Raw genomic sequence first — 17,272 nt, forward strand, 5'->3', positions numbered from 1 at the left:
TATACAATTAACAAAAAACAAAGAGTCAAGATTTGGAAAGGATAAAAGACGAGCTTGGGGGGGAGGATTTTATTTTTAAATAAAATTGTGTCTACCAGCTCCGTTCCCAATAGTGCTGAGCCAGTGGTACTCCTTCACACAGTAGGCTGGCACTTTTGTTATGTGTTTCACTTCACTGAATTAATAATGAATTCATTATAGAACTCATTATTTTACATACCATTAGCAACAAAGTCACTAACTCTGAGATGTCATATGCTGTGGGACAATGGTCTGGTACCCTGTAAAGATTTGTCACTTGTATTGTTTTAATAAAATGCTTATTGGTCAGTAGCCAGGCAAGAAGTACAGGCAGGGCAACAAGAACAGGAGAATTCTGGGAAGGGGAGAGGCTCAGCCAGCAGTCATCATCCAGACCAAGAGGAAGCAAGATGAAAGTACCTCACTGATAAAGATACCAAGCCATGTGGCTAACACAGACAAGAATTATGGGTTACTGTAAGATATAAGAGTTAATAAGAAAGCCTGAGCTGCTAGGCCAACCAGTTTATACTTAATGTAGGCCTCTGTGTGTTTCTTTGGGACTGAACAGCTCTATGACTGGGCCGGACAGAAACCACAGTCAACTGTCATATCCTATACTATCTTGCTATTAAGATATTAAACGGTAAAAACTGTGCACCCATGAACTAAGAAGATATAGTTTTATATTTTAATTTTGTTTTGTTTTTGATTTTTGAGAAAGGGTTTCCCTGTAGCTTTGGAGCCTGTCCTAAAACTCACTCTGTAGACCAGGTTGGCCTCGAACTCACAAAGATCCACCTGCCTCTGCCTGCTGAGTTCTGGAATGAAAGGCATGCACCACCCCACCTGGCTCTATTTTTAAAAATTTTATCATGTGACCTTCACGTGAATTTTGTATACCACTCCTAGAACTACTTATATATTCTTTAGATATATAATTAAATAGCACCTAGGGAGTTGGTTATGGTATGTACTATATAAGAACAATTTATTGCTTCTTGGCTAAAGTAGAATTAATTGTCTGCCTAAAAATATAGTAAAAAATAGGTTTCACAAAAACATATGTTCCTGTCATCTGAATAACAATACTTCACCTTTAATGCTGACATAAACAATGTATATTCAGACTCCCAGTCCCAATTCCGATGGAGTGTTTTCAAGGCATGGGTTAATATCACCATAGACAAACAAATCCAAGAGAGCTTTTTCAATACACTGTTCAAAAGATAGAAGAAGAAAAAATACTGTCAATCAACACCGAAGGCATTTTACATCTTAGAAGAGGCAACAAATATGTTAGATATTTCCAAATTATCATTTTTGATTCATTCTAATGACTTCAACAGTTAGAGAGCACAACACTCCCAAATTAAATATTATGAATATGGGCTTCCAATTGAGTCTTCACTAGATTTTATTCATTCTTTGGGTCCTGAAGATCTATTACAAAATTGCCACATGACAGCAAAGTCCGAGGCAAACATTTGTATAGAACCTACACAACTTTTCATATATTATAAACAATATTTAATGACTATGCAAGAGTTTAAAGTCTACACACATATGGAACAAATGCAAATTTTTACTAATATATTGCTTTTCTATTCTCTGAATATTTTTATTTACACTTTTAGGTCAGAACTGTCTATTAAAAAACAGAGGAAAACCTATAAAACAGACACAGATCCCCAAACTCTTGGCTGTTAATGTCTAATAATTCACTTACAACAGGATGATTACTTCAATGTCTATTATCTAACTTAGTTAATATTCTGAGTGTCTATCTTTGGATCTCTAATATGGTTCAATATCTTGCATTTTGACAGATTCACTCATGCAGAACAAGATAATATGGATCAGGTAATATCACTGGAAGAATTACAATGTAAATTATAATAAACACTTCTGTTTACAAGCTGTGTGACTTCAAGCAGTTCAGGTAACTAGTACGAGCTTCAATTTTTACATATGAAAAGGAGGATAGGTGTGTTAAAGAGAAAATAATTCTAAATATCTATTGTCTATCACAAATATCATTAGCACTTAGTAGGTACTAAAAACTGGCAGTGATAATGACTGGATACATTGGTAGAAATTACAAGAAAGACTTGGTAAACATGGATGAAAATTGTGAAACCAAATAAGAAAGTCTACAGAGTACATGTTTGTCAAAAGAGGCTAGATGCAAAATGCAGAAAAAATTGGAAATATTCAGAGTAGATATAGTAGGAAGAGTATGAGCTAGGACTTTCATGAGATAATTAGAAGGGAAAAGTTCATAAAACCCATGGAAATAATTTTAAATAAGAGTCTTGACTGGATATAAGAGGAGGTAATACATAAGAGGTATTAAGAGTGGTGTAGACAGAGTCAGCTGTAAATCAAAATTTAGTATCATATTAATATTATTTGACTACTAAAAATTTGCTTGATATATTTTATTGATATACTAAATGAACACAACTCCTATGATTATGCTAGTTTCTAAGTATACTGTTCTTTAACTGTTAAAGCAACATGGAAACCCACATTATTTTATAATGAAGATGGTGAGAGGAAATTATGAATGCCTGCTAAACCCATTTTATATACACTAAGAACTCAATATGATTCTAATAGGATGACCATATCTTAGTCACTGCATATCAAAGTGCTTGAGTTTCAATAGCAGTCTCACTGTCTTCACCTGGGTCTGACTCAGTTTGTCATCTTGGACTATAATATCAATTAAACAGGAAACACCACGTGACCAGGTGGTGAAGAGCTTTTCTAACTCCAGTTACAGCTACCAAGATGAAAAGACTAAAAGTACAGCTTATAAAACTGAATTACATACAGACTAAAATAATAACATTAAATTTTAATGTATTTCATTCTAAATTTAATAATCATCAGACGAACTAGGATTTAATTTACCTTTTATTTGAAATTTTTTGCCACCCATGAGCCACTAAAATACAGAAGCCCATGCTAGGAACATACAGTACTCGCTCGGCAACAACAAATCCAACAGGAAAGAAAAGATTTGAGGCAGGAATAAACGGTAATGCCATTAAGCAAAGTGCCTAGAATGAAAAAGAAGATAGAGAGCATATTAAATTAAAAAATACACACATGACAAACAATAAAAGCTTTTATAATTTATTTTGAGTAAATGAGTTTGTAGACTATTTAAGATGCTAATATCATGAATACTGAACATAAAGGTCAGGCATGGGTAGTAACAAACATCAGTGTGTACCTAAGCAAGGTATGAGGCACCGTTTTTGAATCACAGAACTTTGTGAGACTGCCTAAGGACTCTGCGAGTCATCATTTGAAATTAAACCCTATACTTTTTACAGCATTAGACATATGAAAAACATAATTAGCAATATTTTATTTGTTCTCTGAGAAATACAACTTTTAGTATAAGTTTACTACAAAGGTTCACTTAACTATAATTATAATCACATAATGTACTCTGCACACCTACATCTAAACACGCTGCCTCTGGAAACTTGGGTACCACTGTGTAATCTGTCCCCATTTATTCCATCCCTGACACATAAGACAACTCTGGGATGGTTCCAGTACTTGCTTGAAAGCCACTTAATATTTCAACCAAATAATCTTGAAATCACAAAGTCAATCCGTCAGTGATTATCTGTTTCTAAAAAGTTCCACAACACAAATGAAATGCTTTTTAAATATCAAGCAATGGTCTATTTGATATGAACTAACTCTCATTTTCTCATGTTCCAATAAAACCGCTTCAGTGATATTTCATCAAATCTAACACTTTCAAATTTACCTTTTTTTTTTTTGAGTCTGTCTCCTACCTAGATTGTTTTCTAGGATTCAGAGTCCAGGGGTAATTCAGCTTCTTTTACATTACTCAGCTACATTTCTAGGAGATACATTTCTAGGAGAGAATTAACATTAAGAACTGCACAGCAAGGCAGGCGGATCTCTGTGAGTTCGAGACCAGCCTGGTCTACAGAGCTAGTTCCAGGACAGGCTCCACAGAGAAACCCTGTCTCGAAAAACAAACAAACAAACAAACAGAACTGCACAGCACCCATTAAGAGTGCCCTCTATGTGACTTGACTGATACTAAGCAGCAACTGATGGAGAACTGGTAACAGCCTTGTTGAGACAGGCCTCTGCCAGGTTTTGGCCTCCACCCCCAATACTCAACCATCTATCCTCTGGTTTCAATTAGCACCTCCAGACTAAGGAAAAGTCTAAGTGAGGCCTAAGCATTTCTTCTGAACTTCAAAGGACTGTTCAAAAACTCCAATAGGATGTTTTCAAGATCTAACTTCACATGTGTAAGAATCTTTTTCCTACACTCTGCATTCTTTCAAATTCTTTTTCTGTATGTTATCCATTTGTCACAAGTTTCTCAGACTGCAAACTCTCTGGAAACAAGGACATTAAAACTCTTCTCATCACAGTACCAGGTAAACAGGTCGCAATCATAAATTTATACTGAACAAGTAGTTAATGTTAAGGAGGAAGTTATTAAAATGTATACATACACAAAAATTAATTTGAAATAATCAGAGGTCTCTGAACATAGTCCCACTTAGGGAGTAATTAAAATCTTGCCAATAGAACTTAAAATCTATATTACTTTCAGTTGCACATTGCATGACATTATTTGCTAGGCCAGGGAAACAAGTATACAATATAACCATCTTTTAAATTATGAATAAGAAATGTAGAAAAAGAAAATGAATGGCAAAGGCATTTGACTGATTTGTTTCTATCAAATTAGAAAAAAATATTATTAGCTGTTTTAGATAGCTAATTGTGCATGCTAAAATATACCTGCAGATTAATTATTAATTTAATTAATAATTTATGTAAGAACTATCTAACATATGTTCATAAGTTGAGAATGATCTACAAAGAAATATACTTCTAGAAGTATACGCTGGATAAATTATAGATAATGTCGCATGTAACCAACTGAATGAAACATTATTTAAGTAGTTAAGATTTCTTACCATTAGGACAGTCTTCGAGGAATCACCAGGGTATCGGAGACTGAATATTCCCAAAGCCCCCAGAAAGCAAAAGAAAGCGAAAGTGGCAAGGTTTCGGATATCTAGAAATGACTCTATAAGTGGTATTGTCCCCATGGTCCAGTCACAGCAGAGCTCTGAAGGATTCAACAGAAGCCAGGCATTCACAGGAAGGAGGTAGTTAAAAGTTAGCTGTCGTGTAGGGGTTGGGCTTACAGCAGCTGGGTTATCAAACCTGCATAAACAACAACAACAAAAGCATTAAAAATGTGTTCCCCAGTGCTGAAGACTGACTGAATAACAGGCCAGCATTCTATACTGAGCTACATCCCAGCTGTTGTTTTCTTGAGACACAGTTACTGCTTATATAACTCATGCCAACCTTGAACTCAGGATTCTCCTGTCTTAGTTTTTCAAGTATGGCGATTACATATGCATATACTAAATACATAGCAAACAGTAGCTCCAATTTTAAATGTTGTGGGCTTTGACTTTGTATTTTTAATTAGTAGGGAGAGAAAGGGAGAAAGAGAAGGAATCAGATTGAGGGCATGTGCATGGCACTACCACACAAGGGGACGTCAGAAGGACAACCTTTGACTCGGTTCTCTTTTTCCATCATGTGGGCTCCTGAGAATGGAACTATGCTCTAAATTTTGGTGGCAAGTGCCTTTACCCACTGAGCAAGCTCAGCAGTCTCAAGCTCCACTTTTTAGATACAAATTTTATTTATTAAATATATAAGAAGAATACACAATTACTTTACGTGCAATACTCTTAAATAGGAGAATAAATACATTGGGGCTCTGCAGTTAGGAATGCTCTTGTAGAGACCTAAGTTCAGTTCCCAATCTGGCAGCTTACAACTGCCTACAACTCCAACTCCAGGGTATCTGACATTTCTTTTGGCCTCTGCTTATGTCTGCACATATGTGGTACATGCATAAATACAGTGAAAATAAATCTTTTTTAAGAATAAAAATGTGTTATAGGTACCTCAGAATCTTACTATCTGACTCAAAATCTCAAACTGCCTAAGTTAAATGTCTAGGTGATGGAGATGGTGAAACACCTGAAGAGAATCCAGGTCAGTCCTTTTCAGTAATTACTAGAATAATCCAGACATGAATATAACATTCCGAAACAGCCTGGAAAAGTACTTTCATTAAATCATGACCTTCAAATTAAAGGCCATAAACAAGTTGTATGAGATTCAGATTTATTTGTTGTATGGAAGCTTCTAGCATGTATAACAATGTTATCCTGTATGAATCAAAGTTTAGGACTAAATACTAGTAACAATTATGATTCCTAGGAAAAATTTGTCCTTGTCTTTTCACTGCAGACAAATCTGCATCACTTAGGACTTTCTTCCTGCTTTGAAACAAAACTGAAAGTCACAATTCTAACACAAAGTATTTAGCATGGAAGCCCACTCAGCATTCTGTGTTCTCATTTTTCTCCTAGTAAATACTAAAATGTCCATATATAGTTTTCTCCAAATCATGAGATATTGACTATGAATTTAATTACTAGTCTAATTTTTGCAAATTAAGTAAAATTTAAAAAATAAGTAAATTACAAAGAATATGTTTACATATTTGGTTTTAAATCCAAATACTAAATTTAAATGACTATATTTACATACACTCCTTAAGAAACCAGTTAGTTGTTTTAAAACAAATTAAGTAGCAACCTCTATCCTATTTGATTTATTTTGGAAACTATGAAATGGTTGAGAAGAACATCAATACTGCTTGAGCAGTGTCATTTAGAACTTTCGCAGTTGATTACACAGAGAGTCAGAGCTGAACTTGAAGCTTTTTCCTCCATGAGGAAACACTACTCATTTTAAAAACTGAACAGATTATTCGATTTAAAGAATTAATGTTTGAACAAACCAAACCATAAAATCAATTTCTCAGGGTCATATAATTTATAAGTACATCTTTAAAAGCTTTTACTTTGAAAAATATATTTATATTCAGTATGAACCAAATAAACACACTCATATAGCATAAATACAAACAATTTTTCAGAATTACTGGTAAAAAGAACAAAATTATTAAAACTAAAAGTAAGAAAAATATAATTCAACTTGTTTCCAATCCCTAAATGAGTCTAGTTGAGCAAGGATAGACTCAGGTAAAAGATAAGATGAAATTATATCTTGAAAACAGCAACAACAACAACAAAAAATGCTGAGAATAACTAATTACAGGAAAATACTAAAATGTTTGTCTTAGAATAATCTGAAACTTTTTTGTATAATCCATGCTTTATAATGCATTTTGAATCCAAATAAGAATTTAATTTTTTCCAGCCAGAACTTGTAATGTACTATGTACAAAAACATCACTATGTGGTTGGTTCTTTCCCCTCCTCAATTACTTCATGTAATACCAGTTACTTAAAATTATGGGGGACTAGCATAAATTTCATCTTAAATTTTAACTGTAATTAAGTGGGAAAAGGTTAATGTTACAGCAGGCAACCATGGAATGCAGATTCTAACTTCTTAAGATCGTCACACTAGAGTGGGCACTAGGTCCAATGACTTGGTGCCCTTTACAAGGTGAAGGCAAACAGGTACACAGGCAAGGCTACATAAAAATGCTATATAAAATAAAACTTGTATGAGGAAGCTACAAGTCAGGGAACACCAGTGACAGCCAGCAACCACCAGAAGCTAGGCATGTTGATTCTAGGTTATCTAGTTTACAGTTGTTCCAGTTGTTACAGCAAAGCTAATAGTCAGGAAAGAATGTCTTAATAAAAATTAGAGATAAAATCTATTATTAAAAAATATCTGGAGAATAGTTACCTAGTGGTTGGCTAGAAATTTTCATAGTTTAGTTCTAAGTTAGACTAACCAGAAAGCTCTTGTGAAACAAAGTAATTCCTATCCCAAGGTTCCACAATTAAAATTTAAAAACAAAAATTAAAAGATAACACAATCTTTTGAAGCCAGTCTGGTCTACAAGAGCTAGTTCTAAGGCAGACACCAGCTAGCAGAGAAACTGTCTTGAAAAACAAACAAACAAACAAAGATAACATGACTTTAAAGAAATGAAATATACCCCAGAACAAACTTCAAGAGGATTCATGGGAATATATCAATGTACTCTTAATGCTTTGCTTTCATTTAAAAATTATCAGGTATATGACTAATAAATACAACTCATAATGACAAGAAAATTTGCACAACAAAAACAGACCAAAAAAATCATACACATTAAAACATACAATTAGAGGCCACAGAACACAAAAATACATGTAAAACTATGGGAGACATAAGAAAGGAATGTCTGAGTGTAGAAATGAAACAAAATACATTATTTCTTAAAAATATCGGTCTATAAAGGCAAAGCATACCAGAGAGTAAAGTCAACTTTGGAGCAGCTCATGGGCATAGCTGAGATAACATTCTCTACTGAGTACAAGTATTTGCAGAAGCACAAGTGAAAGAAAGAGAATTCTAGAAACAAATGTTGAAGGAATTTGTTGCTGATAGCAACGTGTCAAATAAAATCCTCCTTGGAAAAGTAATAATGGCATAGCAGGAAAATGTTGATATAGCAATGTAATAAGAGCACTGTAAATAACACCACAATTTAATATAAAAGACTCAAATTCTTCCAAAGTTAAACATTCCAAGCAAAAACGTCTACCCAAGGAAGCTGTATGTAAGTATCTTTGGAAGAAAGACATAGAGATGAGACAAAGAGAAAATCCTAACACTTTAGATTTACATTACATTACATTCAAAGCCAATGGATAAAACACCCCATCAAAAGATCTGAAAGACAAGAAAGACAATTTACATATATTCTGTAAGAAACCTTCTTCACTAAGGCAGGGAGACAGGTAAACAGTAAAGTGCTAGAAAATTATATATTACATGTCCATTAACAGAAAACAGTTAACATCTGAGCAGATGATTATTAGGGATTACTAGGCATTAACACAGCCCATTTCATAGTGATAAAGGGCTTACTTAGTTCATCAAGATATCACAACAATTTTAAATGTTTCAGAGTGTTAAAAACACATGAATTAAAAATTACCAGAATTGCATGAAGAAATAGACAAATTTACAAGTCTAGTTAGAGACCTGAACACTTTTCTCTCCACATTACTTGGTAAAGCAGACAAAAATTACTCACCATATGAACACAACACTATTATGATCTTTACTGTGGGGTTTTCACGCACAACTGTAAACATATAGACCAGAAATTATGTTTATTTTAAGCAGTATATGTAATTTTATGATTATATTGATATCTCAGTAAAGCTGTTGAAAAATTAAATAGAAACTAAAGACCTTCTGGAACATTTATGATGACCTAAAATCTTATTATTAAAAAAAAATGGGAAAAGCTAAAGCGAACAATCTCATACCTGGTGAACACTGGGAGCTGGGACTGAATGACTTGGACTCTGATCACGACAAGCAGTAATGTACTGACCATCAGGACAATGAGTTTTATGAGTGTCTGCAGCATAGAAACAGGAATACTGCCCTTTCCACGGAGGAACTGCCCGGCAACTGTACATAATAACGGCAAAGTATACTGAAAAGAAAACCAGTTTCAGTGACAGACACCAACAACGCACTAATTCTAAACCTACGCAGTTAGACCCAAAGTGAGAACTGTGAAGTGATGTGGTACAATTTGGGGAACTGATAACACTGAGACCAGACCGGTACTCTGGCAAGCATTAAGCTATGGTGTCACAGGATCCCAGGAATTTCCACAAATTGTAGAAAAGATCCTAGTCCTTCAACCATGAAGGTGTCATAATACTGTAATAATTTTCTGGTGGGCAAGAGGGTAAAATATAGTTATTTCTTATAAATTTTGCTATTATTATAGTAAGCAGAATGTTTTATTTTTTATATTTTTTAAGCAGAATGTTTTATATGTAATGACATATTTAGAGAATCAGGTTTAAAATCGTTTAGCTAGGATAAAAAAGAAAATAAAAACTCCATTTTTTCCTTACCCCTTGGGCCACAAACACTTCATACACACAACAAATACCGACGACTGTTATTCCTTGTTCTTTACACAACGTTGCAACAGCCACTAAAAGCACTGTCAGTGCAATCGGGGTCCACGCTGCAATTAAGAAGAGGAAAAAATGAATCTATACAAAAGTTTTATAGTGTCACAAAAGTGTATTTTAAATTATTCTTATAACTTTCTCTCAAACTTTTTTCTTATTGACCAATACTTTATATTTTATAATATATTTAAACTGTGCACCTTTTACACTATTTTGTTCAAACAAAATATCAAGATGCACAATTTAACCTGAAGAGTTTTGTGGAGATAAAAAACATCTAGGGTAATACCAACTTTTAAAATAAGGATAAACTTGGATAAATTAACGGGACTGAACATGGTAATTAGTGAACAATCAACCAGAAATGAAGACAAATTTTCTAGAATTATACAGGTCTTAGCGACAATAGGAAAATAGGACGGTAAGGAACGGAACACTTTCAGTTTTGGTGCTAGAAATGCAAAGAAAATGGTATACAAGTTACTTAAAAATTAGTAACAGGGGTGAGCTGTCCCAGGCAGCGAGGAGCCCGCACAACCCTGCCCGGTGCCACTGTGACTGAGCTCTTCCACTCTCATGACCTGAGGGCCAGCTCTCCCACTTGCCACAGGTGGCGGAGGGGGGAGCATCTTTCTCTCCCCGCTACCACATTGCAGATGGGGGGGGGGACCAGATCTCCCCTCTCACACCCTCTGGGCCATCTTGCTCAGCTCTACTCTGCTCAGGTGAGGTGCTGGGCCCATTTTCCTGAGTGCTGCACCTGGTGAGGGCAGGGCCAGTTTTTCCTAGTATTGCAGTCTGCGAGGGACCAGAACAAATATCTGCAGCCCTATCCTCTTGGCCTTCGGTGATAACAGGAGCCACGAACATCAGCAAAGACAGCAGCTGCAAGACATGGGTCCTGGCAGCAGACCAGGCCTGGACAACACCATGGCCCTGGATAGCAAGCAAGCCACCAACCTCAGCCTGCTCCTCATCACCCCTGCCTTTCTCCACAGGACACGAACCACCTATCTTTCTCTTCCATACCCCATCATGTATTTCTCACCATAACTGCCTTGTGGCTCTGGGCTGAGGTGGGAAGCTACCCGGGGCAGTGCTGGAGAGCTCAGCATGTTAGTGAAGGTGTGGGAGAGCTGGTGGGCTGGCAAACCCTGTAACCACCCAGGCCCAGAACCAGGGCTGAGCTGGCCTAGCCTGACATCCACCCCACCTGTGACCCACAGGCTGGACAGCCAGAGACCTAGGATAGAACCAAACAAGACTGAAGAAGACATGTCATTGCGTAACGTTATTCTGCTACACTTAGCGAGACTGGTGCCTAGACTAACTGTCATCAGAGAGGCTTCATCCAAATGGAAACAGATGAAGACACCCACAGCCAAACATTAGGTGAACCTTGAGGATCCTGAAGAAGGGGGAGCGGGAATTCTAGGAGCCAGAGAGTTCCAGAACAACACAAGAAAATTCACAGGATCAACTAGCTAGGCGTATAGGTGCTCACAGAGACTGAACTGACTACAAGAAAACCTGCATAGGACTGACCTAAGCCATTTGCATATATGTCACAGTTGTGGACCTTGATCTTCTTATGGGACTCATAACAGTGGGGGCAGGGGCTGTCTCCTGAGTCTTTTGCTGGTTTTTGGGACCCTATTCCTCCTACTGGGTTGCCTTGTCCAGTCTTAATACAAGGGGAGGTGTCTTGTCTTACCACAAGTGTCATGTCAAACATATGTCATGTTTGGCTGATATACATGGGAGGTCTGCCTTTTTCTGAATAGAACCAGAGGAGAAGTGGATTGGGAGGGGGCGCAGGGGACACTGGGGAAGGGCTGGGAGGAGAGGAAAAAGAAGAAACTGTGGTCAGGGATGTAAAAAGTAATAGCAACAATAATTAAAAAAATCATGAAAAATAACTGAATTGAAAAAAAAACCTATAAGGAACTTTGCAAACTTTTCCACAAGGAAGATAGATAGGTTTACATTATATATACATGTATTACTATATCATGTTGTACTCTGTAAATAAGTATTTTGATTTTATATGTTATTTCCTTTTTATTGAGAGACGGTCTCATGTAGCCATGTTGGCCTCCAACTCACTACACCATCATACCTGGGGATGACCTTGAACTTCTCATCTTGCTTCCATCTCCCAAGTGCTGGGATTATAGGTCTATGCTACTATGTGTAATTTTATAGAACGCAGGGGACTAAATTCAGGGATTTATAAATGCTAGGCAAGTATTTCTACCATCTAAGCTACGTCTCCAGGACCCATTAAGCTCCATTAGAGACACAAAATATTCATATTCATAGTATCTTAGTATTCTGCATTGGAATGCCACCACCACCAAAAAAGAAAAAAAAAGGAGGGAAAAACATGGGAGTTTAAAATAATTAAATACAGGTTAAGATTATTTAGGAAGCTTTTTTTCCACTATGCCCCGGGGAAAAAAAGGTGAGCTAATGTATGAAATATATTCTAGATTAGGCCACACGGTAGAGATTTATTTACCTATGACAATACATAATAAAAGTTAAATTCTAGCAGGCACTGAACTTTGCCTAAATACTATCATGGGTCATTAGCTATTATTTATCAAAGAAAACTAAAAGATTGGGGTAATAGTGAGTGGCTAATGCACTCACTGTGCAAGCAAGAGGACCTCAGTCCAAACCCTTGGAACCAATGTAAAGCCAGGCACAGATGCATGTATGTGATCCCTTTGCTACGACAGCAAAATGGAGACAAGAAAATTCCCATAAGCTTGTGACCTAGTCCACAGCAGTGAACTAGTCTCAACGTGGAAAGTGAGGAACAATATCAGAGGCTGTCCTCCAAAAGTCACGAGTGTGTGCCTGTGCTCCAGCACACACACACACACACACACACACACACACACACACACACCTGAAGAATTGGTACTTGCATTTTTTATAGAAAAAAAAAACAGATGAAATTGAGACTGACTCTGAATCCTCCATTTTAGGGTTATTTGATCATTGAGAGGAACCTGCCATTTTTTTTAATATTGACAATGTTATGTCATTTTTTATACACGCTAACGTGGAACAATAAATGCCACGCACCGCGCCCCCGTGTCTGCGCTCGATGCGCTATTACCCAGTTCTCGAGCTTCGGGAAAGGGAGCTGGAGGTTGAGAATACAGACGCAGAGACAGACCGACACGCAGACCTTTTACACTGATACCAAAGCCCCAAGAATGCCCCCTTATTGTGTTCAGGGGCAGATTATATAGAGATAGCCACGCCCCAGCCAAACCCACCAGAAACCACTTTCCTGCCATCAGGAACTCCTGAAGGTCTCGTGCTCAGAGCAGCTGTAGGCACTCAGATCAGGGGAAAACAAGTTGTTTACAAGAAATTCAGGATCTGGGGGTTCACAGCTCCCAACAAATAAAGGCAAACCCACATGTTATCTTAATTATGAAGCACTTGGAATGAATAAATAAACTTATTTGATTAAGTTTCATAACTACAATAAAAAAGCTAGGCAGATATTTACCTATGGAATTGTCTGGTCCTTTTGATTTAGTGTATGACAAAAATGCAGCCAGAAAAAAGACAGACGACAAAAGCTCAGCTCTTCCTACAACACCAGTCACCTAGAAGAAGACAGGGCACTCAAGTTAGTGCAGTGCTTTGAATTTTATTATGTATAATGACTAAACCTAAAACCTAAAACCTAAAACTTCAGTTTTTCAAGGGTAGAGCTCTATTTTGTTAATATGTGAGCGCCCTCATGTGGTAAATTTAGGTATCATTCATGAATGAAAATCTAAAAAAATTCTTGTAAAACAAAGTCATTATTTTAACTTGGCAAAAATATTAGTTTTTGTATATTCTTTACCACCTTTCACGTAATTATAACATCTTATGTAATTACAATACAATATAGAGATTAACTCTTTAAAAACCTAAGTTTCCCTGCATTATTTTCTTAACATGAGTGTTTTTTAATATGAAGCTATAAATTTACTAATTTGCAAACTAAAGAAATTTCAAGTTATTTTAATAAAAAACCCCACAAAATCAAATCCTGCTTTTTAAAGCAATGAAATTCAATGTACCACTTGAAGCCATTTATCTCTTTTGTACATGAATGGAAAAACTCAGCTGAATACCACATGGTTCCATAATAGTGAGAGAAAGAGAGAGAGAGAGAGAGAGAGAGAGAGAGAGAGAGAGAGAGAGAGAGAGAGAGAGAGAGAGAGAGAGTGAGTCATAGAGAGACCCAAAAACATTTTTGCTTAAAAAGAAAAGCTTACAAGAAAGCAACTAAATAGAGTATTCTTAGTTCTTCCCTGGGAAGCGTTTTAGAGTGTCAACATAGGCAAGAAAAATTATTTTGGCTATATCTTCATAGGAAAAAGTATGTTCATTTACATTTTCATTAATAACCATAAGAGATTATATACATATATATATAATTGCTGATGATATATTAATATGTATTTATCCATGTTGGGCGTCCTCTTCCATTGCTCTCTAGTTTCACCTCTTTACAGATCTATCTTATCCTATATGTACAAGCGCTCACGTGTTAAATGCACTGTGTCTGCCTAGTGCTTGAAGAGGCTGGACGAGGGCACTACATCTTCTGACTGGAATTACTGAAGGTTTAAGCTGTCACGTGGCTGCTAAGAATCAAACCAGCATCTTCTGCAAAGCAGCAATGGCTCTTAAGCACTGAACCATCTTTCCGGTCCTCTGTGTTGCACTGGAGAAAGGTTCTCTCAATAAGCCCAAAACCCAGGGATCAGCTAGATCAAGCCCCTGGATCCCCTTGACTCTATCTCCACACTGTGAGATTCTAAGAATCTGCTACCACTCTGGGCTTCTCCCATGGGTGCTGATGATACAAATTCAAGTACGCATGCTTGTGATGCAATCACTTCACCTATACATACATTCTTGGACAAACATTACCTTCAAAACTATATTAAATTGAAAACTTTTACGTAAACCGGTAATAGGAACTCTGTGCACGGGAGAGAGTAAGACTGAACTGAATTGGGAATATTGAAATGCCTGAGATTTCATTAATCACTTTACAGTTTTACTTACTGCTTCTGTATGGATTGGATGCACAGCAAAGAGCAGAGCAGCAATCACACTGCTCCTCCTATCCAGAAAAAGTTTGCAGACTTTAAGAAATATCACACTAACGACAGCATGAAAAACTGTGTTTAGGAGATGATACGACATTGGTTTCAGTTCACTGAGCAGATAATTTAAGCGAAATGTTAGCACTGTTAAGGGCCGATATGACTTGTGACTTCTCTCCTACAAGGACAAACAAGCACAGGTTATTAAAATACCTTGGAACTACAGGCTACAGAAAGCAGTCATTGCTTTTATTATGAAGACAATGATCAAAGAGCTCCACAAACAAGAATTTATGCTTATCATCAGGTGATTGACGCATGAAAAGGTTCTTGATTGAAGGAATGGGTACATGTCATGAATGATGACTGAGATCCACTGTTTCAAAACAGTTTGCACCCAAAAGTGACTTGACAAGTACTGTAGACAAAGACATTCATTATTTATCCTCAAGGTATCAGTTACTTTTACAGATCAGGGAAATGTTTCAGCATCAAAAAGCTGTAGTTTATGTCACATAGCTAATGAATGACAGAACTAAATTAGAATCCCGTCTATATGACCCAATGATGAAAAGGGTTTAATCCTAATTAAATAAGTTAACACTGACTTTCAAAATAATTTTAAGTAAACACTTTTCTTACTGCAGAGAAATAGGCAACATGTACTTATCTTTAAAAACTGACCTATTTATATTGAATTTACCATGCTAATGGTTAAGTTAATCCGTCATTTCTGTTGCCTGACTCACAGGACAAGAGAGAGAGCCAGGGACAGACCTGCAGTAACACCTGCTGCTCTCCCGGCACACGTTAAGTCTCATATGGAAATATTTCTAGGAAAGTGAGTCACGGTCCACTGCTAGTGGAACAAATCCTGCTTCTGAGATAAGGAGCTGTAGGACACAGACACATTCACAGCTGCAGTGGTTTTTAGGGGAAAATCTTTCTTTCAAACATTTGAAAAGAAATCTGGAAACTGATTTTCTTAAAGCTCTTTATATTAGCATTTCCTGTAGCGAATCTTCAAGACTCCTGAAAGAAAGCGAGGCCTGTGTTGGATATCATTGGCATACTGGTTACTTAGCAATTAAGTATCTATCTAAGTATATTAAGTGATGAGTATTAAACTATATTTGTTTTTTAGAGGTAAGTGAATTACACCTGTAATTTGTTTAATTTTTTATTAAAAATTTAAAAGTGATTATTTACCTCAGACATAGGAGTTCCCCAGAAATCATTCTGAAATAAAGTTTTTAAAGGTGTAGATGGATGCAGATCTTTATTGTCCAATATTGCTGAAACATCGTCAAAAACGAACCCACAGAACAGACTGTTCCAGTAGCAGGCGGCAACCACGCTGACTATTAACGTCACTTCTTTCAAGTTAATATCAGCCATCTTTCCTTCAAGCATCTTTTCCTATAAGCAAAACTGGAAAAACATGCAAGATAAAAGTGAAACAAACAATATTCTCCCCCAAATAATTACAATTTTAGTGTTAAATAATATTTAGAATAAAGATTACACATTAATGCTTCCAGAGAAAGAGCAGCTTAAATACCATTTGTTTGTAAAGAAGAATTTACTGCCTAACTCCATATTTCTAAGGCGAAAATTCTTTCTTTTACACCACCTAACCTTTAGACCTCTGTCTCTAGTTAACTCAACACTGAAGTCCCATCAGCTGTCACTGGCTGGCTTATTGGGAAGCAGACACACAGTGCATCTTGTGGGAAGCCTGCACATCAAGCACGAGCTTTCCAAAACTAATGGAGCTTTTATTTCAAAATTTATGTATTTAAAAATTAATCTAAATCAGAGCTTCTGTAGCTTTGTTAAGCTTTGTCTAAGCCTTGCAGAAGTAGTTCTTGGGTCCTGCCACGTCCACAGCAGTGACTGCCGTGTAGTGACAAAATGCCTCTGCGCTGGCTTTTGCCTGCTGAAGGATTGGGGTTAGAGCTTCTTGGAGCGAAGCCCCAGGTGGTCCCCCTGGCAATCAGCAGTCCAGAGAGGACCTGATGCCCTAGG

General features: G+C 36.6%; 1 protein-coding gene across 2 annotated transcripts in view; it reads right to left on the minus strand.

The window, feature by feature from the left end:
- Tmtc3 (transmembrane O-mannosyltransferase targeting cadherins 3) overlaps nt 1–17,272 on the minus strand; it is a 46,377-nt gene that overhangs the window by 16,355 nt on the left and 12,750 nt on the right. For both annotated transcript variants that reach the window (XM_050135471.1, XM_050135472.1), the window contains exons 2-9: nt 16,454–16,675; nt 15,204–15,422; nt 13,642–13,741; nt 10,047–10,162; nt 9,441–9,613; nt 5,019–5,271; nt 2,941–3,089; nt 1,119–1,239 (exon numbers count right to left, since the gene is read on the minus strand). In XM_050135471.1, the coding sequence (XP_049991428.1) occupies nt 1,119–1,239; nt 2,941–3,089; nt 5,019–5,271; nt 9,441–9,613; nt 10,047–10,162; nt 13,642–13,741; nt 15,204–15,422; nt 16,454–16,657 (1,335 nt within the window). In that variant the 5' untranslated portion in view covers nt 16,658–16,675. The remainder of the gene's footprint in view (nt 1–1,118; nt 1,240–2,940; nt 3,090–5,018; nt 5,272–9,440; nt 9,614–10,046; nt 10,163–13,641; nt 13,742–15,203; nt 15,423–16,453; nt 16,676–17,272) is intronic.

Source organism: Alexandromys fortis, unplaced genomic scaffold (genome assembly GCF_014885135.2).
Source record: "Alexandromys fortis isolate MF-2015 unplaced genomic scaffold, M_Fortis_MF-2015_v1.1 scaffold_24, whole genome shotgun sequence".
Lineage (NCBI taxonomy): Eukaryota > Metazoa > Chordata > Mammalia > Rodentia > Cricetidae > Alexandromys > Alexandromys fortis.